The sequence below is a fragment of the Myotis yumanensis genome, unplaced genomic scaffold (assembly GCF_028538775.1).
Source record: "Myotis yumanensis isolate MYYU_CA2020_CCGP unplaced genomic scaffold, mMyoYum1.0.hap1 SCAF_12, whole genome shotgun sequence".
Taxonomy (NCBI): domain Eukaryota; kingdom Metazoa; phylum Chordata; class Mammalia; order Chiroptera; family Vespertilionidae; genus Myotis; species Myotis yumanensis.
The window spans coordinates 28765862-28789505 of NW_027223763.1; the positions used below are offsets into that span (position 1 = coordinate 28765862).

The 23644-nt window shown below is 52.5% G+C and overlaps 5 protein-coding genes across 8 annotated transcripts in view; 3 read left to right on the top strand and 2 right to left on the bottom strand.

Moving 5' to 3' along the window:
* The first annotated feature begins 778 nt into the window (after positions 1 to 778).
* Positions 779 to 2048, top strand: MSMP (microseminoprotein, prostate associated). Its single transcript, XM_070431245.1, has 3 exons — positions 779 to 1119; positions 1323 to 1431; positions 1794 to 2048. Exons 1-3 carry the CDS (start codon positions 990 to 992, stop codon positions 1972 to 1974), a joined length of 420 nt encoding a protein of 139 aa, XP_070287346.1. The 5' UTR covers positions 779 to 989; the 3' UTR covers positions 1975 to 2048.
* On the bottom strand, positions 2020 to 18264 carry RGP1 (RGP1 homolog, RAB6A GEF complex partner 1). 2 transcript variants are annotated; one of them, XM_070431237.1, is made up of 9 exons: positions 17624 to 18264; positions 5345 to 5479; positions 4659 to 4795; positions 4306 to 4389; positions 4065 to 4214; positions 3639 to 3785; positions 3291 to 3418; positions 2911 to 3100; positions 2020 to 2423 (listed from the first exon to the last, which is right to left on the bottom strand). In XM_070431237.1, exons 2-9 carry the CDS (start codon positions 5458 to 5460, stop codon positions 2200 to 2202), a joined length of 1176 nt encoding a protein of 391 aa, XP_070287338.1. In that variant the 5' UTR covers positions 5461 to 5479; positions 17624 to 18264; the 3' UTR covers positions 2020 to 2199. The 2 variants fall into 2 exon arrangements, with proteins under 2 accessions (XP_070287338.1, XP_070287337.1); XM_070431236.1 differs by lacking the exon at positions 17624 to 18264 and adding an exon at positions 5869 to 6095.
* Positions 6270 to 18896, top strand: GBA2 (glucosylceramidase beta 2). Its single transcript, XM_070431235.1, has 17 exons — positions 6270 to 6860; positions 10313 to 10404; positions 10928 to 11043; positions 13723 to 13941; positions 14705 to 14944; positions 15181 to 15283; positions 15441 to 15594; positions 15681 to 15806; positions 16002 to 16174; positions 16406 to 16510; positions 16719 to 16826; positions 16913 to 17064; positions 17165 to 17271; positions 17422 to 17564; positions 17646 to 17761; positions 17847 to 18038; positions 18329 to 18896. Exons 1-17 carry the CDS (start codon positions 6526 to 6528, stop codon positions 18542 to 18544), a joined length of 2697 nt encoding a protein of 898 aa, XP_070287336.1. The 5' UTR covers positions 6270 to 6525; the 3' UTR covers positions 18545 to 18896.
* Positions 18764 to 22954, bottom strand: CREB3 (cAMP responsive element binding protein 3). Of its 2 annotated transcripts, none has more exons than XM_070431239.1 (10): positions 22855 to 22954; positions 22617 to 22754; positions 22373 to 22520; positions 22231 to 22298; positions 22027 to 22116; positions 20925 to 21031; positions 20747 to 20815; positions 19553 to 19640; positions 19375 to 19459; positions 18764 to 19294 (listed from the first exon to the last, which is right to left on the bottom strand). In XM_070431239.1, the coding sequence occupies exons 2-10, from the start codon at positions 22743 to 22745 to the stop codon at positions 18990 to 18992; spliced, it is 1089 nt and encodes a 362-aa protein (XP_070287340.1). In that variant the 5' UTR covers positions 22746 to 22754; positions 22855 to 22954; the 3' UTR covers positions 18764 to 18989. The 2 variants fall into 2 exon arrangements, with proteins under 2 accessions (XP_070287340.1, XP_070287339.1); XM_070431238.1 differs by having other exon boundaries at positions 22835 to 22938.
* Positions 22955 to 23076: 122 nt separating this feature from the next.
* Positions 23077 to 23644, top strand: part of TLN1 (talin 1) — a 30790-nt gene continuing 30222 nt past the window's right edge. For both annotated transcript variants that reach the window (XM_070431233.1, XM_070431234.1), the window contains exon 1: positions 23077 to 23428. The gene's annotated coding sequence lies outside the window, so the exon portion shown is untranslated. The remainder of the gene's footprint in view (positions 23429 to 23644) is intronic.

The window sequence follows — 23644 nt, forward strand, 5'->3', positions numbered from 1 at the left end:
GTCTGACTCTGCAACCTTTGCTCTTAATCACCCATCTCGGGTTCTCCACAACCTGCAGGAAACCCAGAAGAGTATGTCAAGGGGTAAATTCCTAAATCCTCCCTCCATAACATACAGGAGAGAGGGGCACCTCTGGGAAACAGACGACTCCTACGTTAGAGCATTTGGAGGAAACGTCCCTCTGAAAAACCATCCAGACGGGGAGATCGCCTATCTGCTATATGTTTGGGTGATGAACAATGGAGAGCCCATCTCTGGATGCCTGTGGAAAAGAGACAACCTACCCCCTGACCCCCATCTCAGGGGAGCCATGTCTCTAGGATACTTCAGGGAGACCCTGCCCTGGGGTCTGAGAGAAACAGTCTCCACTCCAGGTGCCTGTTTGCTCTCCTGGAGCCTCTGGCCGTCGCACCCTACAGCAGCTCCTGGGTTTGGCTGGGGCACAGGATTAGCCATCCCCAGGAAATGCCTCCCTCCGGTCCAGGCAGGGATCCCAGCACATCCACCCCTGGAGAGAGTGTGTGTGGTATGGTGGGGTGGGGTGGAGTGGGGTGGGAGATGGTGGAATGCTTCCTTCTCTCCAGGTCAGAGATCTGGGGACCACCTGGGGGCCCGCACCCCTCCCACCTCCTTGCTGGGGGAGTGCCCAGTCCAGTGCCTCCTCCATGGCCACCTCCCTCCCCCTAGCTGTGCAGGGGCATGAATCAGCTCTCACAGCTTGTTAAAGCTGGACCTCTTGTTTTCATGCCCTCACCCCAGGAAACAGAGTTACAGCTTTTCCAGCTCTACTCAGCAGGGGGCCAGGGTCCTCACTTTATAAACATCTCCAAGCCTGTGAGAGCAGAGGGCACGGAGATGGTGTGAGACAGGAGCCCAGGGGAAAAGACAGACACTAAGACTCGAGGAGAGAAACGAAGAAGAGCCAAGGAGACAAGACCGGAGTAGCCTGACCAGAAGCCAAGAGGGTCCGAAAGGGCTGTGCTCCAGAAATGGCCCTAAGGATGTTCTGGGCTGGACAGGCTAAGGGGATCCTGGGAGGCTGGAGGATCATCTGCTTGGTGATATCTCTGCTCCTTCAGCACCCAGGAGTCCACAGCAAATGCTACTTCCAAGCTCAAGGTAACGCTGGGTGAGGCATTAGGAAAGGAAAAGGAGCAGAGGGCATTCACTGGTTGGAGGGGGGCTTAGAGATGATTCGGGGTCACTCAAAAAAGGAAAGACTAACTATGGGGAGAGTGTGCCCGTAGCTCTCTCCTACTCCAGGATGATTCTATCTGCCGCCACTGCTCCCCGATACACTAACATTTCCTGTTCTTCCCCAGCCCCCTGCCACTATGAAGGGAAATATTTTACCCTGGGTGAGTCTTGGCTCCGCAAGGACTGCTTCCACTGCACCTGCCTGCATCCTGTCGGAGTGGGCTGCTGTGACACGTGAGTGATCAGAAACGGCCAGAGAGAATGGCTCTGATGGGAGAGATGGCCAGGGCAGGACTAGATTCTGTCATGTTAGAATGAACAGAATATCAGTATGAGGCCGACCAAACCTGAAGGTAACAAGAGTGTGAGAGAGAAAGCTTCAGGCTACAAAGTGTGGAAGGTAGGGGTGGATCGAGAAGGAAAATATTGCTGCTATGAAATGAAAAAAATCCAACTATGGTAGGTGAGAATTTAGTTAGGGGGACCAAAGGGGCACCAGGGGAAGATCTGGGAGGACTGCTGGGAGAAAGGGAATGTGGGGAGGGAAAGGTGGCCCTTCACTGTGCTGACTCCTTCCCCATCCTTTGGGTCCCCAGGTCCCAGCATCCCATCGACTTCCCTGCTGAGTGTGAGGTACGACAGGAGGCAGGAACCTGCCAATTCTCCCTGGTACAAAAATCTGACCCTCGGCTGCCCTGCAAAGGGGGAGGGCCTGACCCAGAGTGGGGCTCGGCTAATACCCCTGTGCCTGGGGCTCCTGCTCCCCACTCCGGCTAAACTCAACTGATCACCCTTCTGCTGACTGCCCACTGCTGCTGCCACTTCCAGGGAAACCACTAGCAGCTGCCAATTTATTCTGAATAAATAAATTAATGCTACAGCTGAAAGCCTGCTTCTCATTGTCCGTGTCATTGGGCCCCAGGTGGAAAAAACGGGCCCTACTAGAGTCCAGGTGCCGAGTTCTCAGGATCCTGAAGAAAGTAGTGCTGTGGTGGGCCAGTTTCAGATGGTTATGGTGCTGGTACTGGGGCCTGGGGCTGCATATGAGGCCAGGGTCGGGCTTGTGGGCAGCACCTTGATGGGGAGGTCCCAGCTGAAGGTGTCTACAGGCACCTGCTCAGGCCCTGTCCAGGTGACAGGCTCCGGCTGTTCCATAGGAGGTAGGAGCACCAAACCTGGTTCTCGGGATGTTACAAATTCAAAATGCAATCGCCACTTCAGGGACACTGGAAAAAAAGACATAGACAGAGGCATTAGAAGCTAGAATTAAAAGCCAATGACAGGGTATGGTTAGCAAATTAGCAAAAACCTGTATTTGGGAGGGGGAAAAATCACAGGACAGGGAGCTAGGATCAAGGGGTTTTTCAAAGTAATCTAGTGTGTTAACCAGAATGTGACAATAAGGACAGCAATGTCAAGAATCTAACAGCCCAAATGTGAGACAGTCAAGATGTGATAGCCTAAAGTTAAAGGGCTCGGGAATCAGCGATCAGTGAATCACAGGTCCCCGTGAGAATGGGTAGGGAAGGAGAGCTCCAAAGCTGTTAAGCGTGTAGGGGTCAGTGCATCTAGGAAACAGGTTGAAGATCTAATAGAGTGTTAAGGGTCAGAAACTGGATGTGTGTCCGAGTGTTAAGAATCAGGATCCATTACATTGTACCTAAGGACAGTATTTTGCTCTCTCCCCACCTCCGATAATGGTCAGGGTCTCACCAATGGCAGTGCAGAAGCCTGGGGTGGAGCTGAGAGGGATGGGGAGGGAGAAGCTGGTTCTGGTTGTATGGAGGCAGGACTCCTGGTGTCGGGCATGAGTCACATGGGACACAGAGGGGGCACCCCCTGCCCCGCGGCGCCGCTGGTACTCTGGCTGTACACGCTCCTCGGTCTGCAAACTTACTGAAAACTGGGAGCAAGAACAGTGTGTGCTAGCAGGCACTGGGAACTGCCGACTCGAGGTGAGAGGGCAGCCCAGCCTCAGCCTGCTTTACCAGAGACCCCACTCTCCACTATACATACCACCCCTCTTTATGCAGGCCCTTCTGCTACCCTAGCCCTTCAAGCCCAGCATCCCATAAGCCTCTCTCCCTTCTCACCTGCAAACAAGCTACAGTTCCTTCCCCTAAGTTTAAGGTTCCCACCACGTCCTCGCCAAGTCTGTATACAGATTTGAAGATGCCAAATGTCCCAACTTTTCCTCGGCCGTCACTGATATTGTATAGATCTGGGGAAACAGGACACTGTAAGCCTGGAGTCCACACTGGAGAATGTCTAGGACTTGGAGCCAGAAGCCAAAAGCGGGGGCGGGGGCGGGGGGGGGGTGCCTTTTCTTTATAATCTGGGTGAGGTATTAGTGGATCCTCAGAAGCATGTGGCAGTTAGGAGAACTTGCCCCTGAGACAGGAGGGGAGGAGGGGGTGGGACAATCTTGAAAGGATTCTCACGGAGGCTGCGGCAGGATGTGGCAGCCATGAGGCGCTCCCCAGCCAGCTCAGCTAGCCATGAATCCTTCTTCCCCCCTTCATCCTCCTCCAAGAATGGACTGGATGGGGCTACAGCCTCATCCTGGGGAAACCGGACATCCTGAAGGCCTGGAAAGAAAATGAGCAGAGAAGTAGTGCTGGGAGGGAACAGAGGTAAGAGTAGAAGTTAGGTAAGAGTGGACCCCAACCTGAGAGGGCTGCAGGTCAGAGGAGACATGGCTGGGGTACACATCTAAACCTCTTCTCCAGAGCTCGCCCTCTACAACCCCCTCGCACCTGCCCTAAGACCAGGAAGCTTCCCTCCAGCCCCTCTCACCAGCTCTCTAACCCCATTTCTGCTTTGGTGAGCCTCTTCCCTAGCCCTTCCCTCCAGGAACCCTTACTTACCAGTCAGCACAAGAACCCTCAGAGGGACCCTGAGTAGCGTGATGGGTGAGTTGACACGCTGGCAGCCAATGGTCAGTTTGTAGACATACTTAACTGACTGACCTCGGAAGGAGGGTGGTCCCTCTATGGGCAGCACTTCGCTGTAGGAGTCTGGTTGGGAAGTAGTAGTCAGGGCAGCCAGAGGCAGCCAGAGAAGTCCTCCCTCCGGGAATCTCAGAAGGGGTGGGAGACAGCCACTTACATGATTTGGACTCCCCAGGTTCTAGCCTCAGGTCACAGAATAGGATTTTTGGTGGAGTGGAAAGGATACACTGACCCCTCTCACCTAAAAAAGATAAAGACTGCAGTTTAATGACCCCATTGTCCAGTACTGGACGAGGCTAGCACATCAAGTGGGGGCAGTAAGCACTGCCAACAAATGACAGCTCACAGTAAGCTATCCCTCTTTTCCTGTTGTGAGATAGCAACAGTCTTACATCCCCAAAGCAACAACTGAAACCCCCACATCCCCAAGTCACGGAGACTGTAATGACCCGCCGGAACAACTTAAAAATTCCACCTTCATCCCACCAAAGGCAACTGCCCGTCTCTAACCTCGGTGTGGTAGAAAGACAGTCTGGCTCTCAGGCTGAACATCTGGCTGGTTGGAGTCTGGGGGAGGCAGTGCGACTCGACTCTCACTGGCATGGAACTGGCAGTGGATCTGTGCACTGGCCCAGGCCAGAGCCTCACTGTGGGAGGAAGTAAAGGAGGCATCAGGGGAGTTCCTGACCTCACCAGAGCTCTCCCAAACGCCCTACCACACTGTCTAGAGACCAACATGGTTAGGTGCTGTCTTAGGGCCAGGAAATCAGGACCCCAAAAGGAAACCATTATTACCAGAAGGGAGAGGGGGGTGGGGAAGGTAGAAGAGGGCAAAGAGGGGATAAATGGTGACAGAAGACTTGCCTTTGGGTAATGAGCACACTGTACAATATACAGACGATATTATAGAACTGTATACTTGAAACCTACATGATTTTATTAACCAATAAGCTCAATAAAAAGAAAAAGAGACCATTAAATAGAGAAGTGCACTGTGGGTAAAAGGGAATGGGGGAGGGGGGTGGACGGCAGAGTGGAGAGCTATGCCAACCCCATCGGATAAACAGTCGCTGCTCCAATGACAGCACAATGCGCAGGAAGGTGGCGGTGTCGCTGCAGGACAACCTGAGCTCTGGCTTCGCACTGCAGACACCAGGCTTCCTGCCAGAGGACCACCTCAGGGCCAGCATTCCCACCTGGATGCCGAGGTGGCCGTGGGGGGCAGCGGGTTGGTGACCGTCACCACACACTCCAGCGCCTCCCCCGCCAGGAACACAGGACCCCGGCTCAGCTCTGCCACTACTTCGATCATGTCAGCTCCGGAACCGGACCTGGGAGGAAACAAAGCGGGTCAGAAGTCAGTCCCCTGGCAGGGGGGGGTGTCTGCGTGGAGCTCGGGGGTGAGGACGCAAAAGACCGGCGCCAGCACCGCGGCGTCGGAGGGAAGCGCCTGCCTTTGGGTGCGGGAGGCGGGTGGGCGGTAGGGCCAGCTGGCTCAGCGCTGCCCAGGCGGAGGGCGTCGCTCCGGGTGCCCGCTGCCCGCCCTCCTCTCAGTACCTGGTTAGTCCCCCTCCTCCCTAACCCCAGCCCGGCCTCTGCCCTCCGCCCCCCGCGGCTCCACGTCCCAGCCCCAGACCTCGGACACCCGTCCCCTGGCGCCCGCAGCCCAGGCACCTCGCCAGGAGGAAACCCGGGGGTCTCGGCGCACAGAGGCCCTCACCTGCCCGCCCCTCCCGTCCCGGCCCCGTGAGTGACGGCGTCCGCGGTAGAGGCGGGACTTCCCTTCGGCTCCCTCCCGGGACCGAGCCCCTTCCTGCCGGAAGCGCCCGGCGGGCCGGACCGGAAGGGGTTCGCGTCCTGCCGCCGTGGGTCACCTTCCCACGGCCTGGCACCTGGGCGCGGGCGCTGTCCCAGTCCCCGGCCGGCGGGACCCGGCGCCCAGCCCGGGGGGACCCGGTGCCGCGGCCCGGGGACGAGGCGGAGGCGGCCGCGCGCGCCCCGGCCGGTCCCGGGGGCGGTGCCTCGCGGGCCGGCCCCTCCCCTTTCCGCTGGCCCAGTAGTCGCCCTTTGGCCCGGCTCGCTCATCATCGCGGCCCAATGACGACGAGGCCCGACCCTTCCCGCCCAGGCCCCGGAGAGACGACGACGGGGAGCTCGAGGCGGCTTCACTGCTGTCGCCTCCGCCGCAGCTGCAGCCTCAGCTCCCGGGTTACACGGAGACACCTGCTCACCGCAGCTTCCCCCAGCGGCCGGCCCGCCAGGACGGCACCTAACAACAGTCGGCATCCGCCTCTGCACTTGGCTGGCGAGATACTTTGTATCAGAAGGCGCGGGACCTGGGGCCATCGAGGTCGTGGGGACCCAGGATCCAGGGAGCATGGGGACCGGAGTCCCCGCCTCGGAGCAGACCAGCTGTGCCAAAGGGGACCCACAGGTTTACTGCGCTAAAGACACTGGAGACTCTGAGGCTGTGCAGGTCACTGACGGCGAGAGCCCTGAGGACAGTCGATCCCGAGATGAGCGGGGCTACAGCGATCCGGAGGACCCTGGGCAGCTGATGGCCTCCTACGAGGGGAGAGCCAAGGGCTACCAGGTGCCTTCCTTTGGCTGGCGCATCTGCTTGGCTCATGAGTTTGCAGAGAAGAGGAAACCCTTTAATGCCAATGACATCTCCCTCAGCAACCTGATAAAGCACCTGGGCATGGGCTTGAGGTGAGTAGATCCCACCGCCTAGAGTCCCGAGGCTTCACTTGGTTCCAGCACGAGACTTCCAGCAGAAGTGGGAAGGGGTGAGAAAGCGGGATGTGCCTTGACCCAATCAAGTGGCTTTTATCCCCAACAGATTCTAAGCCTTGATTTTGAAGAGTAAGACCAGGTCACATCTTGTTGCAACCCTTTACTCCCAGTAACTTGCCTTTTTAGTAGGAAAGAGCAGAAACATCTAGGCCTGCAGCCAGCCTTTCCCATTAAGCTCCCTCTCACATGCTCCCTCTTTTCCAAAGATTGGTCTTTGGAGTTAGCTCTGTGTTGTAGGATAGGAAAGGATAGTGTGGCTGCTGAGGTACTGACACAATGTTGTTTTATTGGGGCGGGGATGCGTCTCAGAATCCCCTGAGCAGCTGGAGTATTCTCAGTACCTCATTGAGGCACACCACATTACAGTCCAGCACCCATCACGCTTTAGTTCCAAGGCTGCCAGCTCTCTCAATCCTGAGAGGGTGATGAGGGGTGCTGCTCACTCTACTCTGAGATAGACTGGCCCTCTGATCAGAGGCACTGCCATAGGTGTCCCCAGAGCTCTTAGGAATAGCCTTCCAGAGCCTGCCCGGGTGTCTCCCTTGCCCCCGCACTCCCTACCCAAGGATTGCAGACACCCGAAGAGCTTACTCTGGCTGTAGAACTCCTCTAAGTCCCTCCATATCCCCACTGAATTAAAAAACTAGAGACTAGAGACCAAGACCCATTAACAGGAACAGGTGGATGTGAGGACAAAAAGCATCACCCTGAGGTCATCCTGAGTCATTCTACACAGTAAACACAGAGCCACGGAGTGAGGCTTGAAGGCTGTGAAACCCAGCGCTGACAGCCAAAGGGTGCTTCCCTACCCTGGCTGGTTGTGCTCAGTGGTTAGAGGGACGTCCCATTCACCAAAAGGTCCAGGGTTGAATTCCCAGTCAGGGCCCGTGCATGAGGCAACCGATGGATGTTTCTCTCACATTGATGTGTTTTTTTCCCTCTCCCTCTCCCTCCTTCCCTCCATCCCTCCCCCATCCCGTCTTTCTCTAGAATCAATGAAAAAATATATCCTCGAGTGAGGATTTTTAAAAATAAATAAATGGATCCTTTCCTTTCCCATTCAGTGCTCTGGGGCTGGGGTGGGGAGTCCGTTTACCTAACCCCAGACCTGGGTAGTGGGAAGGGCCTGGTGCCGCCTAGGAATGCCTCTCCTTTGCTAGTAACTGTGGGTGGCCAGTACCAGAGAACAGTCATCCCTAGCCCAACCTTTGGGTCAAAATAGAATGTAGAGCTAAGGTGCTAAGAGAAGCACTTTGGGGTGCATGTGGTGGGGACATTGAGGTCAAGAACAGTTGTTTGGAGCATTATCCTATACACCAGGGGTCCTCAAACTTTTTAAACAGGGGGCCAGTTCACTGTCCCTCAGACCATTGGAGGGCCGGACTATAGTTTAAAAAAAAACTATGAACAAATTCCTATGCACACTGCACATATCTTATTTTGAAGTAAAAAAACAAAACGGGAACAAGTACAAAATTTGTATTTGCATATGGCCCGCGGGCCGTAGTTTGAGGACCCCTGCTATACACCAAAAGGTTGCAGGTTCAATTCCCGGTCAGGGCACATACTTAGTTGGGGTGCATACGGGAGGCAACTGATCAACGTTTCTCTCTCACATTGATGTTTCTCCCAGTCTCTCTTTCTCTTCCTCTCTCTTTAAAGATGTTTCTCATCGATGTTTCTATCTCTTTATCTCTCCTTTCCCCTTTCTTTAAAATCAATAAAAACATATCCTCAGGCAAGGATTAAAAAAAAGAGCAGGTGGGTATCCTACCCCTCTGTCCCTGTGTATGAGCTGCATCAGAGGCCTGAAGCTATGCGCAGGCCCCTGGACCTTGGCTTCCCACATCAGCATAGAGTGCAGGCCACTGACACAGGGCTTTTGGAGTGGGATGAGGTCCTGCTCTGGGGAGAAACAGGGGTGAGACGGAAGAATTCTGAATGGTAATTCTTAAGTTGGGGCTGAAATTATGGAAAGGCCAAATAGGTCAAGAATGGTCAGCTACTAAATTCGGGGAATGGGAGAAACCTAAGAGAAAGCTGAACTGAGGGTCCTCGAATCAGGAGCTCCAAAAAGACAGAGTTCTCTTGGCCTCAGTGTGGTAAGAACTCAATTTTGATTGCTCTCCCAGACAGAGTCCATTCATTCAATAAATATTTAAGTGCCAGTTCTATACTAGATACTCCTTTGTTCTGCCTCTCCTCATTGCCCTAATGCCCACTGCACTCTCTTTCCCTTCACCAGTCCTTTCTGGCCTCTAGTTTCAGAGTCCAGTTTCCTCTAAGTTGGCAGGAAGGATCGTCTGCTTTCCCATCATCTCATCTTTGTCTTCCCTCCCTTTCCCTCTACCCCCAGAATGTAACTTCCCTATTCGTTATGCACATTTCTCCTCCCCTTGCTCCTGTCTATGTTCATCTCTCTTACGCCCCACTGTTTGTACAATCATATGTAAATTCAGCAAATATTGACTGCAGACCACGTGCCCTGCCCTGTGCTTGAAGCAATGGGTAATAATCATCTAGTCGTTGTCACTGTCCCTTTCCCCAAGGAACTTAAAAGTATGTCAGACTCACGTGAGGACACTGAAATAACAAGACAGCATCTGATTGGGAATTGAGATAGTGTATGTACAAGTAATGACCATACCTGACACAGGTATTCCACTTTATGGCCTTCCTACCTATTATGTCATTTGCTCATTCCATGAGGTGGGTAGTTTGGTAGGGCAGGAGGTATCCTCATTTTGTAGATGAGGAAACTGAGGCTCAGAAGGGTTACTTACACAAGTACATGGTTATAAGTGTTGTGCTTGAATAGTGAATATAAAATGGCTGGGTAGGGAGTAGAACTGGGAGAGGGCAGGGTTGCAAGAAAGTAAGATTAGAAGATGGTCTAGGACAGATGTCATTGAATCCCAAACAGAATCATTTGCCTGTGGGACACAGAGCTGTGACAAGCCCAGGGAAATGTTGTTGTTTTTTAAGACTTTACTGGGATATTACAAGAGAGCAAAATCACAAAACTTACAGCTTAGAAATCAAAACTGGCCCTTTCAACACCTCGGACAAAAGCTGCTGGGGTGAGTAAAGCAGTGGCCATGGAGTTAGAGGTGAGGAAAGATCAGAAAGCTCCTGAGGAGAACAGAGAAAAGAAACAAAGACAGTCCCACACTGTAAGCTGGGGACTGGGAAGATGAGGGGACCTTGATCTGTAGAGAAGTTGAGAGGAGGAGGTTTGGAAGCAAAGGTGGGATCCCTGGAACATGTGATGGGAAATCACAGCTGGGTGTCCAGAAAGAGGTAGGCGACTGCAGCCGGGAAGGCACTCGCCCACAACCCCTTCCATCACACTGCCTCCTGCTCCTCAGGTACTTGCAGTGGTGGTACCAGAAGACTCAGGTGGAGAAGAAGAAACCTTTCATCGACCTCATCAACTCTGTACCCCTGAGACAGATCTATGGTGAGCCCCACCCCAGCTCTGCCCTGTTCAGAGAGGGCGCAGCCTCCAGAGAGGGCACAGAGTGAGGCAAAGATGTTTCCACTTAGGCAAGCTTTACTGCCCCCAGCCTCTAGGGCAGCGGTTCTCAACCTGTGGGTCACGACCCCTTTGGGGGTCGAATGACCCTTTCACAGGGGTTGCCTAAGACCATCGGAAAACACATATATAATTACACTGTTTTTGTGATTCATCATTATGCTTTAATTATGTTCAATTTGTAACAATGAAATTGGGGGTCACCACAACATGAGGAACTGTATTAAAGGGTCGCAGCATTAGGAAGGTTGAGAACCACTGCCCTAGGGGGTCCCCTCCCAGCTTTATTGATATAATTGACATATAACATTGTATAAGTTAAAGTGTACATGTTGATTTCATATGCCCATGGTTTTTAGAGGAACCCATCTTTATAGTCTAGAAAGTGAGAAATGGGCTTGTTTTCCTCTACCCATTACCCTAGTCATGGTCCTGATTCTCTTTCTAGGTTGTCCCTTGGGTGGCATCGGAGGAGGCACTATAACCCGAGGCTGGAGAGGCCAGTTCTGTCGTTGGCAGCTTAATCCTGGAATGTACCAGCACCGGACAGTCATTGCTGACCAAGTAAGAGCCAGTGGTGGAGGAGAGGGCCAAGACAGTACCTCCCCATGCCAGGAAGGGCCTCTTAGCCATGTAGGATGTGGCAGGCAGATGTGTAAATGATTCAGTCCAGTAAGTCCTTTCAGGATGCTTCCTGTGTGCCCAGCCCTGTGTACTGTAGGAATGAGACACTCACAGAGTACACGTTCCTTGAAAGAGTTTACAGCCCTGGCACCTCTGCCCTCCATTTTTCTAATAAATACCTTCTACCTACGTGCTGCCCCCCAGCTCCACTCACTGAGCCAGTACTCAGCCACAGAGTGCAGAGAATTCCCAGATCACTTCACCTGCTTGAAAGAACACATGGTAGGACCAGAAGGGGAAACAAAACCAATGTCTGCAAATCATGAGGAAAACAGATGCATATAAAGCACCAACTGCTCACCATGATTTGCCAGCCCTCAGCCAGAGGTCAGCTCCTCTGCTGGTGATCACTCTTCTGGTCTCTCTGGCTGAGGGCCTGGGAAGCCCCTCGTCTCCCAAGCACAGATTTCTAGCCTTCCCTTTTCTGAAGCTTTGCTTCTTTTCCCTCTGTTCCTTCCTGGGCTGAGATTGCCAGAGGCATGTGATCTACTTTTCATCATCTCTAGTGACCTCTCATGTTGAGTTGTCCACCAAGTTCCTATTTCCTGTCTAAGGGATGCCTCCAGCTTCAGCTCATCTTCAAAGGAGAAATGACTAGCAGACCTTGAGTCCAATTAATGACAGTGCCCTTCCTAGTTAGCTTTACCAACCCTGCCCAATGGTCCCAAGCTTCCTTTCTGGCTCATCACTCAGGTATCCCAAGGGGAATGCCTTCCAGAATCATGACTCTACAGTTAAAGTAGTCATTGCATGCTTAACATGTGTTAGAACTTTTGTGTAATATTTAATACTTAAAGACAATCCTATAAGGTAAGTATATTATTATACCCGTTTACAGAAGAAGAAACTAAGATCTAAAGGAGTTTAGTAACGTGCCCAAGATCATATGGTTGGTAAAGGGAAGTACTGGGATTCAGTTCCCTCTGTGGTTAAGAGCCCATGGTCTTGCCTAGCCTTTGTGGTTCAGTGTTTGAGCGTCAAACCTGTGAGCCAGGAGGTCATGGTTCGATGCCTGACCAGGGCACATGCCCGGGTTGCAGGCTTGATCCCCAGTGTGGGATGTGTGGAAGGCAGCCAATCGATGATTCTCTCTCATCATTGTTGTTTCTCTCTCTCTCCGTCTCCCTTCCTCTCTGAAATCAATAAAAAAAATTTTTTTTAAAAAAAACACAAAACTATTTTTTTATATATGTTTTAAAATATCAGACATACTCTGAACCAAGGGAAGAGATATCAACCCTTCATAGCCCTATCCTCCAGAAGCTTAAATCTTTTTTTTTCAAATTCTCACCTGAGGGCATATTTTTATTGATGTTTTAGAGAGAAGGGTATGGAGAGAGAAACACTGATTGGTTGTCTCCTATACATGCCAACCAGGGATCAAACTGGTGACCTGGGTATGTGCCCTGACTGGGAATTGAACTTGCAACCTTTTTGGTATATGGGATGCCTACTAACTGAGCCACCTGGCCAGGCAAAGCTTAAATTTTTATTATTGATTTTATAGAGGAAGGGAGAGGGAGAGAAAGAGATAGAAACATCAATGATGAGAGAGCACTGATCAGCTACCTCCTGCACGCCCCACACTGGGGGTCAAACCCACAACCCGGGTTTGTGCCCTGACTAGCATTCGAACCGTGATCTCCTGGTTCATAGGTTAACGCTCAACACTGAGCCACACTGGCCGGGCAAGCTTAAATTTTTATTAGGGGACTTTGAGAAGAAGACACTGTGAGACCACATCAATGCCAAAATGAGAGACACTGAGCAAAAAAGGACACTGCTGCAGACTTTGCCCTTCTCTTCCTACTCATGCCAACGCTGCCTGACTGATTGGGAGTCACAGCTGGAGAGGGGGACCTCAGTGAACTAGAAAGGGTCCCTGCCCTCAACCCATGGAGCAGTCAGAGCCAGAATGTAAATAAACACATTGTCACACACTAGAGGCATAGGGGGATACACAGGAGAATGACTCAACGATTGAAGAGAAGAGATGGTATTTGGCCTAGGCCTAAAAAGACGGGGGTGTTTCACCAGATTTAGAATGAGCATGGGCAAAAGCATGGAGGAAATGTAGTGTGCTCAAGGCATAGAGTATTTGATATGACCAGAATATAGGTGCTTCAACAGGTAATGAGTCTAATGAGCAGCGACAGGCCAGATCAAGGTCTGGAAATCCAGGTAGAAGAGTTTAGTCTGAAGGCCATGGGGAGTCACTGAAACCTAAACACAGACTAGCATATCTTGATTTGTCTATAAGAAAGAACTGATACCCAGATGCATAGGGATGGAGGGTAAAAGCAGAGATGGCGAGGGCTGGCTTAGGGCAAGAAGACCACAGTGGTGAGAAGGGAGAGGAAGTCTGGGAGATAAATGGAGGAGGCCGGACGTGGTGGTGACTCACTGAGCTTGGGGGAGAGGCCTGGGGGTGAGTGAGGCTGTGATGCAGTGGTAACCATTGCAGGCTCTGGAAGCAGAGGAGCTACTTGGAAGAGAGGGAGACTAGTGTGAAGTGCTTGTGGGTTACCAGGTTCTAGCCTATCTTCTTTCTTGGTTTAGTTCACAGTGTGCTTGCGTCGGGAAGGGCAGACTGTGTACCAGCAAGTCCTGTCCGTGGAGCGCCCAAGTGTCTTGCGCAGCTGGAACTGGGGCCTGTGTGGGTTCTTTGCATTCTACCATGCCCTCTATCCCCGAGCCTGGACTGTCTATCAGCTTCCTGGCCAGAATGTCACCCTCACCTGCCGCCAGATCACACCCATCTTGCCCCATGACTACCAGGTGAGAGTCCCTCTGTTTCCTCCATTGTCCTCCCTTCCCTGGGATCTGTCTCTGTTGGAAATTCCATGACCTGTGAAAGGGGTTGGAGCATGAACATCATACTGTTTTCCAGGACCACTGCCCAACTGGTCTTCTGTCTCCTGGTAGGTAGCCTGCCTGGGAATATGGAGAGATGCTAGTGGAAATCAAGAATATTTTGGGAGCCGAAACCGGTTTGGCTCGGTGGATGGAGCATCGGCCTGCGGACTGAAGGGTCCCAGGTTCGATTCCGGTCAGGGACATGTACCTGGGTTGCGGGCACATCCCCAGTGGGAGATGTGCAGGAGGCAGCTGATCGATGTTTCTCTCTCATCGATGTTTCTAGCTCTCCATCTCTCTCCCTTCCTCTCTGTAAAGAATCAATAAAATATATTTTAAAAAAAAAAAAAGAATATTTTGGGAGGCCCGGGCAGTGTGGCTCAGTAAGTTCAGCATCAGCCCATGCAGCAGGAGTTCACTGGTTTGATTCCCGGTCAGGGCACATACCCGGGTTGCAGGCTTGATCCCTGGTAGGGGGCATGCAGGAAGCAGCCGATTGATGTTTCTCTCTTATCAATGGTTCTATCTCTCTCCCTTTCCTCTCCCTCAATTTGAAAAAAAAAAAAAATTAAAAAGAATATATTGGGAGTATTTGAGTCAGGTCCTTGATACAAGGCTTGATCATGGGGAATGGGCCCAGGAGGAGCCACACTGGGACCATCTGAGTCTGATCTCTTGTTCCCAGGACAGCAGTCTGCCTGTAGGAGTCTTTGTGTGGGATGTGGAAAATGAAGGTGATGAAGCCCTGGATGTGTCCATCATGTTCTCCATGCGGAATGGACTGGGAGGTGGGGACGATGCTTCAGGGGGTTTGTGGAATGAACCCTTTTGTCTGGAGCGTAATGGGGAGACCATACGGGGGCTGCTGCTGCATCATCCAACCCTTCCAAATCCCTACACGATGGCTGTGGCTGCACGACTCACGGTACGGAGCCGCCTGTCCTATACTATACCTTAACCTGCAACCCCTACTCCCAGCCAGCCCGAGCCCACCCCATCCCACCGTGGTCTCTTCATTTCCCAAACTCCTGAGTCCCACTCTCACCACAGCCCATAAGCCTGTGGAACTTGGAGGAGGTGGGAATATGTAACAGGAGCTTGAGCAGTTTGGAAGCCAGCATTCTTTGGAGCTTCCCTTCACAGCTTTTGGCCCTTTAACAGGCAGACACGACGGTAACCCACATCACAGCTTTTGACCCTGACGGCACTGGGCAGCAGGTGTGGCAGGATCTACTTCAGGATGGACAGCTGGACTCCCCCGCTGGTGATGGGGGGGTCTAACAGGGAGGTGGTGGGAAAAGAGATTGTCCCTGTCTTGAGAGCAGGGTGGGAGGCCTGGTAATGAATTGGCCTTGCTCCCGTCTTAGGGATCCTTGGGGATGAAGGAGGTGTCTGTGCTGATTCCTCTGTGCTTCTCTCAGGTCGAAGCACCCTCTCGCAGAAAGGGGTAGGCATCGCTGGGGCTGTGTGTGTTACGAGTAAGCTGCCACCTCGAGGCCGGTGCCGCCTGGAGTTCTCACTGGCCTGGGACATGCCCAGAATCATGTTTGGAGCTCAGGGCCAGACCTACTACAGGTGAGGGGACAGAGAATAGGGATCCAAGGTGGTAGGGTGTGACCTGGAGCCCATGTTCTTACCCCTCCCCTTTCTTCTCATCCCAGGCGATACACAAGGTTCTTTGGCTCAGATGGTGATGCAGCACCCGCCCTTAGTCACTATGCACTGTGCCAATACGCAGACTGGGAAGAGAGGATCTCAGCTTGGCAGAGCCCAGTACTGGATGACAGGTGTCAATGGGGCCATCTCTTCCCTTCCTCCCAGGCACTCACACTCCAATTGGGGCTCCTTAATTCATTCTCCACCCACCAAAGTCGGCAGACTTGAGCTGGGATTCACTTAGTGCCCCCACTCAACTGAACCGCAGAGTCCTTCCTTTCCTGGGAGGTCCACACTTATTAGACCACTCCTTCCTGACTCCCCAGGTCCCTGCCTGCCTGGTACAAATCTGCACTCTTCAATGAACTCTACTTCCTGGCTGATGGAGGCACAGTATGGCTGGAAGTTCCTGAGGACTCCCTACCAGAGGAGCTGGGAGGGAGCATGTGTCAGCTCCACCCCCTCCTCACGGAGTATGGTCGATTTGGCTACCTTGAAGGTACGGGCTGCTGGTGGCCATAGTATGGCAGGCCGTATCTGTGAGGCCAGTTAGTGCCCTACCACCAGGCAGGATGGTGAGTGTTGCCTGCCCAGGTCATTGGTTGGGATGATGGGTAACTGGCAGGTATAGTGTGACAGTGCCCCACCCCCAACTCCAGAGGACAAGCTAGGTAGGGAGGGGAACATGAAGAGGAATTCTGGCAACAGTGTGTATCCCTCCTTCCTCCAGGCCAGGAATATCGCATGTACAACACATATGATGTCCACTTCTACGCTTCCTTCGCCCTCATCATGCTATGGCCCAAACTCGAGCTCAGCCTGCAGTATGACATGGGTGAGGGTCTCTTTTGTGCCTCTTCTGCCCCCTTAGCTCCTCCGACCCCTGAACCTTTGTGGTCCCTCACATTGTCTTTTTCCCCCATCATAACCTATACCCGATTTACTGGTTTCCTTCTGGGGTCACACACAGCCTTACACCACCCCAAGACTGCCCATTCCCCCCCGCCCCCCCCGCCCCCCAACTTGTATGTTTGCTCCCCCAGCTCTGGCCACACTTGGGGAAGACCTGACATGGCGACGGTACCTGATGAGTGGGGTAATGGCACCTGTGAAAAGGAGGAATGTCATCCCCCATGATATTGGGGACCCAGGTAAAAATCCTTCCACCTCAAGGTCAGCTTCCCTCCCTCTTCCCTACCACCAACACAAATAAACCAGGTTCCCTTCCCTCCTGCAGATGACGAGCCATGGCTCCGGGTCAATGCGTATGTGATCCATGATACTGCTGACTGGAAAGACCTGAATTTGAAGTTTGTGCTGCAGGTTTATCGGGACTATTACCTGACAGGGGACCAGGGCTTCCTGAGGGACATGTGGCCTGTGTGTCTGGTAAGGGATGCATGTACAGGGGCATGACTGGTGTTTGGGGAGAGAGAGCTGGCTGTCTTTCCCTAGTATCTAGGTCTGCACTCTCTTGGTCCCTCTCTAGGCCGTGATGGAGTCTGAAATGAAGTTTGACAAGGACCAAGATGGACTCATTGAAAATGGAGGCTATGCAGACCAGACCTATGACGCTTGGGTCACCACAGGCCCCAGGTTGGGGGACAGGGATTTACAGGGGACCTGAGATGGCAACTAAGCACTAAGGGACTGTGGGCTCAAGGAAGGGTGACTCATTGCTTGTTATATAGCATGGGAATGGCTGGAGCTGCCAAGTCTGACCCCTAAACCCATTTTCCTGATCAGTGCTTATTGTGGAGGACTGTGGCTGGCAGCTGTGGCTATGATGGTCCAGATGGCTGCTCTGTGTGGGACACAGGACATTCAAGATAAGTTTTCTTCCATCCTTAGCCGGGGCCAGCAAGCCTATGAGAGACTGCTATGGAATGGTGAGCTGGGGGATTCCTAAGGAGTCTTAAGGCAGCTGTGGGAACACAAAGAGACTTACTTTTGCCCTTCCTCCACTCCAGGCCGCTATTACAACTATGATTGCAGCTCTCAGCCTCAGTCCTGTAGCATCATGTCTGACCAGTGTGCTGGCCAGTGGTTCCTGAGGGCTAGTGGCCTAGGAGAAGGAGAAACTGAGGTGAGAGAGACTAGGAGGAGGAACCAGGTGGGTTTTTCTTGGAAGAAGCAAGTTTAAGAGACTGTTTCTGCCTTTGCCCCTCTAGGTATTTCCTACCCAACACGTGGTTCGTGCTCTCCAAACTATCTTTGAATTCAATGTCCAGGCCTTTGCAGGAGGGACCATGGGGGCTGTGAATGGGATGCAGCCCCAGGGTGTCCCTGATAGATCCAGTGTCCAGTCTGATGAAGTCTGGGTGGGCGTGGTCTATGGGCTGGCAGCCACCATGATCCAGGAGGTAATGCACTGCCTTCCCCATCTCTCCCCTGTCTGTCTCATGGCCCAGCACTTCCTCAGCCCTCAGTTATTTGTACTGCCTAACCCATGCCATCTTATTCACCTAGAAAGCCTCCCTCTTTCCCCTGGCATGCATTCCATCTCCTGCCTTCAGTCATCTGCCTGTGGGTTAAATTTATCTCCCCCGTTAGCTGGGAACTGCCTAAGGGCAGAGACCCCATTGCCTCCATCTGTCCAGTTAGAGACTATTCAGGGGGTGCCAACTAATGTGACTGCCATCTCTCCCTACAGGGCCTGACTTGCGAGGGCTTCCAGACAGCTGAAGGCTGCTACCGTACTGTGTGGGAGCGCCTGGGCCTGGGCTTCCAGACCCCGGAGGCATACTGCCAAAAGCGAGTGTTCCGCTCCCTGGCCTACATGCGGCCACTGAGCATCTGGGCCATGCAGCTGGCCCTGCAGCAGCAGCATAAAAAGGCTGAGCTCCAAACATCCAGGGCACAGGACTAAGCACAGGGTCTAAACTCGGACCAAAGGAAGTCATGGCAAACCCAAGTCCAGAGTGAGCCCCCTGAACTGTGGGAGGGAGGCACTAACATAAATCCCACATGGCATTTGCTCTTCCCTAGCCCCCGTCTTCTGCAACCCTGAGCCACTAGGACAATCATGCTCCCCTCCCCTTCTCCCCACCAACTCACACCAGTAAAGGGGTCGAGGGTAACCCAGGCATCAGAATCACTTATTTATTTATTTCCTCATCCCATCCCCTCACTGCATGAAATGTTCAAGGTCAATTGATTCCCCCAGGTCCATTCATGGGGTGATAGACATACATGGGTACAAATAAAAGACCCAGAAAGATGGTAAGTGTGGTGTGTTGGAGCCCTAAGGCATCCTGACGGGGCACAGATGCTAAAACTAGCCTTCTCGTATTCCTTTTCATTTGGCCTCCCATCTAGCCTGAGTATCTGCCCTGCAAGATAACAGATATGGGGCTGTGGGCAGGGAGCCATTCCCCTTCTCTTGTGAGATTTGCATGCAGGGGAACGATGGGACCCAGGGAGGCGAACTTTGAAAAGGGATCAGGGAGTGGCAACTTCAGGGGAGGCTCTGTGCCCGGAGCCTGAGGCATGTGGGAGGGCAGGCAGCAAGAGTTGCCAGGAGCCTGGAGCTCATGGTCTGAGCTATCCTTTGGTTCCTCCGACTGCAGGACAGACAGCTCCAGCTGATGAGGGAGGGCACGAAGCTGGCGGGATAATACTGAGAAGAAAAAGACTCTTTAGAAGCAGGCCAGGCTTCTCCCACTAGTTCACCCATAATACTATCCTCAAGCCCCTCACCTCCATGCTCAGCTGGCAGGCTCCCCCTGGTGCCAGAGGAGTACATAGCAGGTACAAGGGCGAGACAGAAGGAGAACAGTAGGACCTGGAACACAAGAAAAGGAAATGATGAAGAGCTCTGGATTGCACCCATCCCTGCACCTGGAAGAAGGATCTCTCCTTCCATCACCATCCTTACTAGGACACAGGTGCTGCTGCTGCTGCTGGTTTTGTTAGATATCTCAATCACCATGGCCTGGAGTCTCCTCAACTGATCCAGGAGGGACCTAGAAGAAGAGGGGACAGTGAGCAGCCCTATCCTGGCACCCTGAGATACAATGAAACCTTTCTGTTAAGGCCACCCCTCCATCTGTGCACTAGAGCAGGGGTCCTCAAACTTTTTGGCCAGTTCACTGTCCCTCAGACCGTTGGAGGGCTGGACTATAGTTTTAAAAAAAACTATGAACAAATTCCTATGCACACTGCACATATCTTATTTTGAAGTAAAAAAACAAAACGGGAACAAATACAATATTTGTATTTGCATGTGGCCCGCGGGCCGTAGTTTGAGGACCCCTGCACTAGAGCCTCTAAAAATTTAAATTTAATAACATGTATACCTCCTGTATACATGAGAGAGACCTAGAAACAGTAATTCTCTTTATGTCCTATTTTTGCAAATGACTTCCTCCTCTCTGTGGACAAAATGCCTAAAGTTCCTCATTAAAACAAATACACACCTCTGCCCTGACTTAAACTCCTTTGCAAATAGTCAGTGGTTCTACACTGCCTAATTAGCTACACACATAACCCTCACCAGGCAGTCTAGATTCTCTACCTCTGGCCCAACTCACCTATGTTAGGGTTCCAGCCAAACTGAACTACTCTGTTCTCTCCCTACAACGCTCCTCTCCTTCTATACCCCCACCCCAACTCCTAGAGTCCTATCTATTATTAAATGTCATCTGCCCTATGAGGTCTTTCTTACTCTCTCTTTTTTAAAAATATATTTTTATTGATTTCAGAGAGGGGGAGAGAAACATCCATGATGAGAGAGAATCATTGACTGGCTGCCTCCTGCACGCCCCACACTGGGGGTCGAACCCACAACCTGGGTATGTGCCCTGAACAGGAACTGAACTGTGACCTGGTTCATAGGTCAAAACTCAACCACTGAGCCACTCCAGCTGGGCTTTCTTGTCTTTCTTGATACTTAACTTATCCTTCGTTATGTGTGAATGTATTCCCCATTACTGTGAGCTTAGAATCAGAAACCAAATAAGGGCAAAGAATCAGACCTTGCATGTAGGAGCTGCCCAGTTGGAAATCAAGTGTGGAGCAGGAAAAAAGTGAGACAGCAGGAGAGGGAGTGATGTTACAGAGAGGTGCTTACAGGTTCTGTTCCTCCAGGAGCTGTACTTTGTTCTGTAGCTCCAGATTCTGGGCTGTGTATTTCAAGACCCTGAGGGAATAACAGGGATGTGGGGATATGGCCTGGCTCCTCTCTTCAAAAACCTCCCACTTCCAACTACTTCTGTTCCCCCAACCCCAGAGTCCCTCTCCCGTCATACCTGCTCTCTAAACCCCCCACATACACCTTCTTCTTCCTGCGGCTCTCCTGAGCAGACTTTTTATTTCGAATCTTCCTCCGTACTCGTTTCAAAACTTGTTCCTCCATCTGAGAGAATGAATACAAGGAAAGGGGGTCTCAGACCAGAGTTAGAAGGTAACTGAGTTCAATCATCTTCCCGATGCAGAAATCCCTTCTACAGCCTCCCTTACCAATAGGCACTTCGATTCTGGCTGAATGCCTCCGAGGACCCGCTGTTAACACCCTCACAAGCCAGACCATTTTTAATAATTTTATTAATTAAAAATCTTCCTTATTCTGAGCCAACTCCTGCCTTCCACCCATTGCACTTACCTAATACCTACTCTCTGGGCCATATAGAACAAATTAAATGCTATTTTAATTTGGCTATTTTAGGGCACTCAACATTTCCTAAGTTAATCTGGGCAAAAATTTACCTCATTTATCTCCTCAGAATGGACCACATCCTTTTAATATCTGGGCTCAAACCTGGACAGTAAGATGTGGTCTATCCAGTGTAATGAAGAACAAGACAGGAGCTGCCCTTCTAGAGGCAATACCTCTTAATATAGCCTCCAAACCCCACTCACCTTCTTAGTAACCATATCACAATGCTGATTCATGCTTTGAAGAAATTAAAATTTCTTAATCTTTGCCAGTAAATAATGATTGCATCATAGTATATCATGCTTGTGAAGCTGCCACGCATTCTTGCTATACTACTTAATCCAGCCTAAAAACTTAACTCTACCTTTCAGCTATAGATGGATTACCGTGAAGGCAGTGAAGTCTAAGTGTCAGGACCCCTTGTTTGCAGTCCTTTCCAAGTCCCTATACTACTAACGCACTAATACTTTTGAATTCTTCTTAAAGAGAACACGCAAATTCGTGTAAGCCCCACAAAACCAGGATCTCCCCCTGCAGCTAGCATACTAACTACATCCCCCAGTTTCCTATTAACAGCAAATTTGCTAAATTTCTCACTTCAGTCCTTTTTCAAGTTACTGATAAAATTAACAGAACTGGCCTACTTGGGACTCACAACCCCCCTCCAGCCTTTACTCAACCGATGGAAGGCCTACCTTAGTGAGAGGCAGCGTTCCAGGCAGAGTAAGCCCCTCCTGCTCCAATAGCCTCTTTTCCTCATCTGTCAGGATCAGCCCAACAACCTCCTGGGGTTAGGAAAGGTGGGCAGCAGAGGAGCAAGGGGATGTCAGAGAGGAGTGAGGGATCCGGCCCCACCTCCGCAATGTGGGAATAATCCTCCTGAAAATCAAGTCCAGTACCTGCTCTTCCGGGTCCTCCACGTGCAGGGGGGTCATCTGGACCCCCTCTTTTCCACAGCTCCCACTATCTGCAAAAGGGAAAGTGAATAGCCAGGCCCTTGCGTCCTCTCCTTCCCCCCAAACTTCACTATTTCATGCTCACCTAGATCTATGGAAACATGTTCTTGGGAGAGAGAGTAGGTGTGGTCATGGTGGACAAGACAGGGATTAGAGTTGCTGAAAATGTTCAACGACGCTGGGGGGCTCGGCAGGGAGCGCAGGAAATCCTCGACGTCCCAATCGCTCAGTGCCTGCACGGGGTTCAAATGAACAGTCCTGGACCTATCACCACCCATGCCCCACGAACACCCCGGCCCGCGCCGACCGGCCTCAGAGCCCCCACCCACCTCCGAAAGCGGCAACTCCCAGTCCAGCGGAGCCTCCAAGACCTCATCGGGCGCCGCCCCCAAATCTCCCCTTTCCTCTAGCAGGAAGCCCAGCAGGTCCTGTTCACCCGGGTCCAACGCCAGCTCCATATGGGAAATCTACCGGGAAAAATGGACATAAACACAGGAGTTCAGCCCTCCACCTGGCCCCAACCCCGAATCCCAGGCACAACACCCACCGACGGTCAGCCGGCCCCACCTAACCGCGACTCCCTCTTCAGCCGGCTTTCCGCCTCCCAGTCTCGATTTTCCTCAGCTTCCAACACAGCGGAAGTGACGCAGACCCCGAGGTATTCTGGGAGTTGGAGTTCTCGGAGACGCGGAAGTGGCCTACGTGCGGCGCCACGTCCCGGGAGCTATGCAAATAAAGGGGACGTCCCTGCAGCCTCCTCACACCCTGAGGGCGGGCATTCTGCGCCCCCGGCTCCGCCTGCGCCCCGGGCTAAGGAAACGGAGGATCAGAGACTAAAGGGGAACTCGAGCGCAGTCGGAGCGTTTTTCCCCCGGGTTGCGCCGCACCCTCGCTTCCTGCCGGGAGTGGTGGCCCGTCTTCGGTGGGATCCCGAGCACCGAGAGCTGGGGCCAGAGCAGCTTCCTGCAGTCCCCGCAACCATAGAGCGCGGGCCCAGGGCGCCGCCCACGGGTGGGGGACGTTCCGGGGACGGAAGTGGCCCAGAGAGTGCCGAAGGGAGGGCGAGGCCGGATCTCGGGAGCCACCGGGAGAACGAGCCGGCTAGCGGGCCGGCGGGCGGGGCATAAGCCAGGCAGCGCAGGTACGTCCGACCGGGCCGAGCGGGAGCGTTTGGGTGGGGCCGCGAGGCCAGGCGCGGGAGGCGCGCGGGCGGGGCCCCTGACTCCTGCGCCTGCTGTTTCGGGGCTTGTTGGAGAGGTCAGCGTCCAGTCTATTTTGGCTTGGGCTCGGAATTTAAAGTAGATCCTTTTGGGGAGCCAGGCCCTTTCTGGGAGCGATCCTCTGACTCAGATGAGTT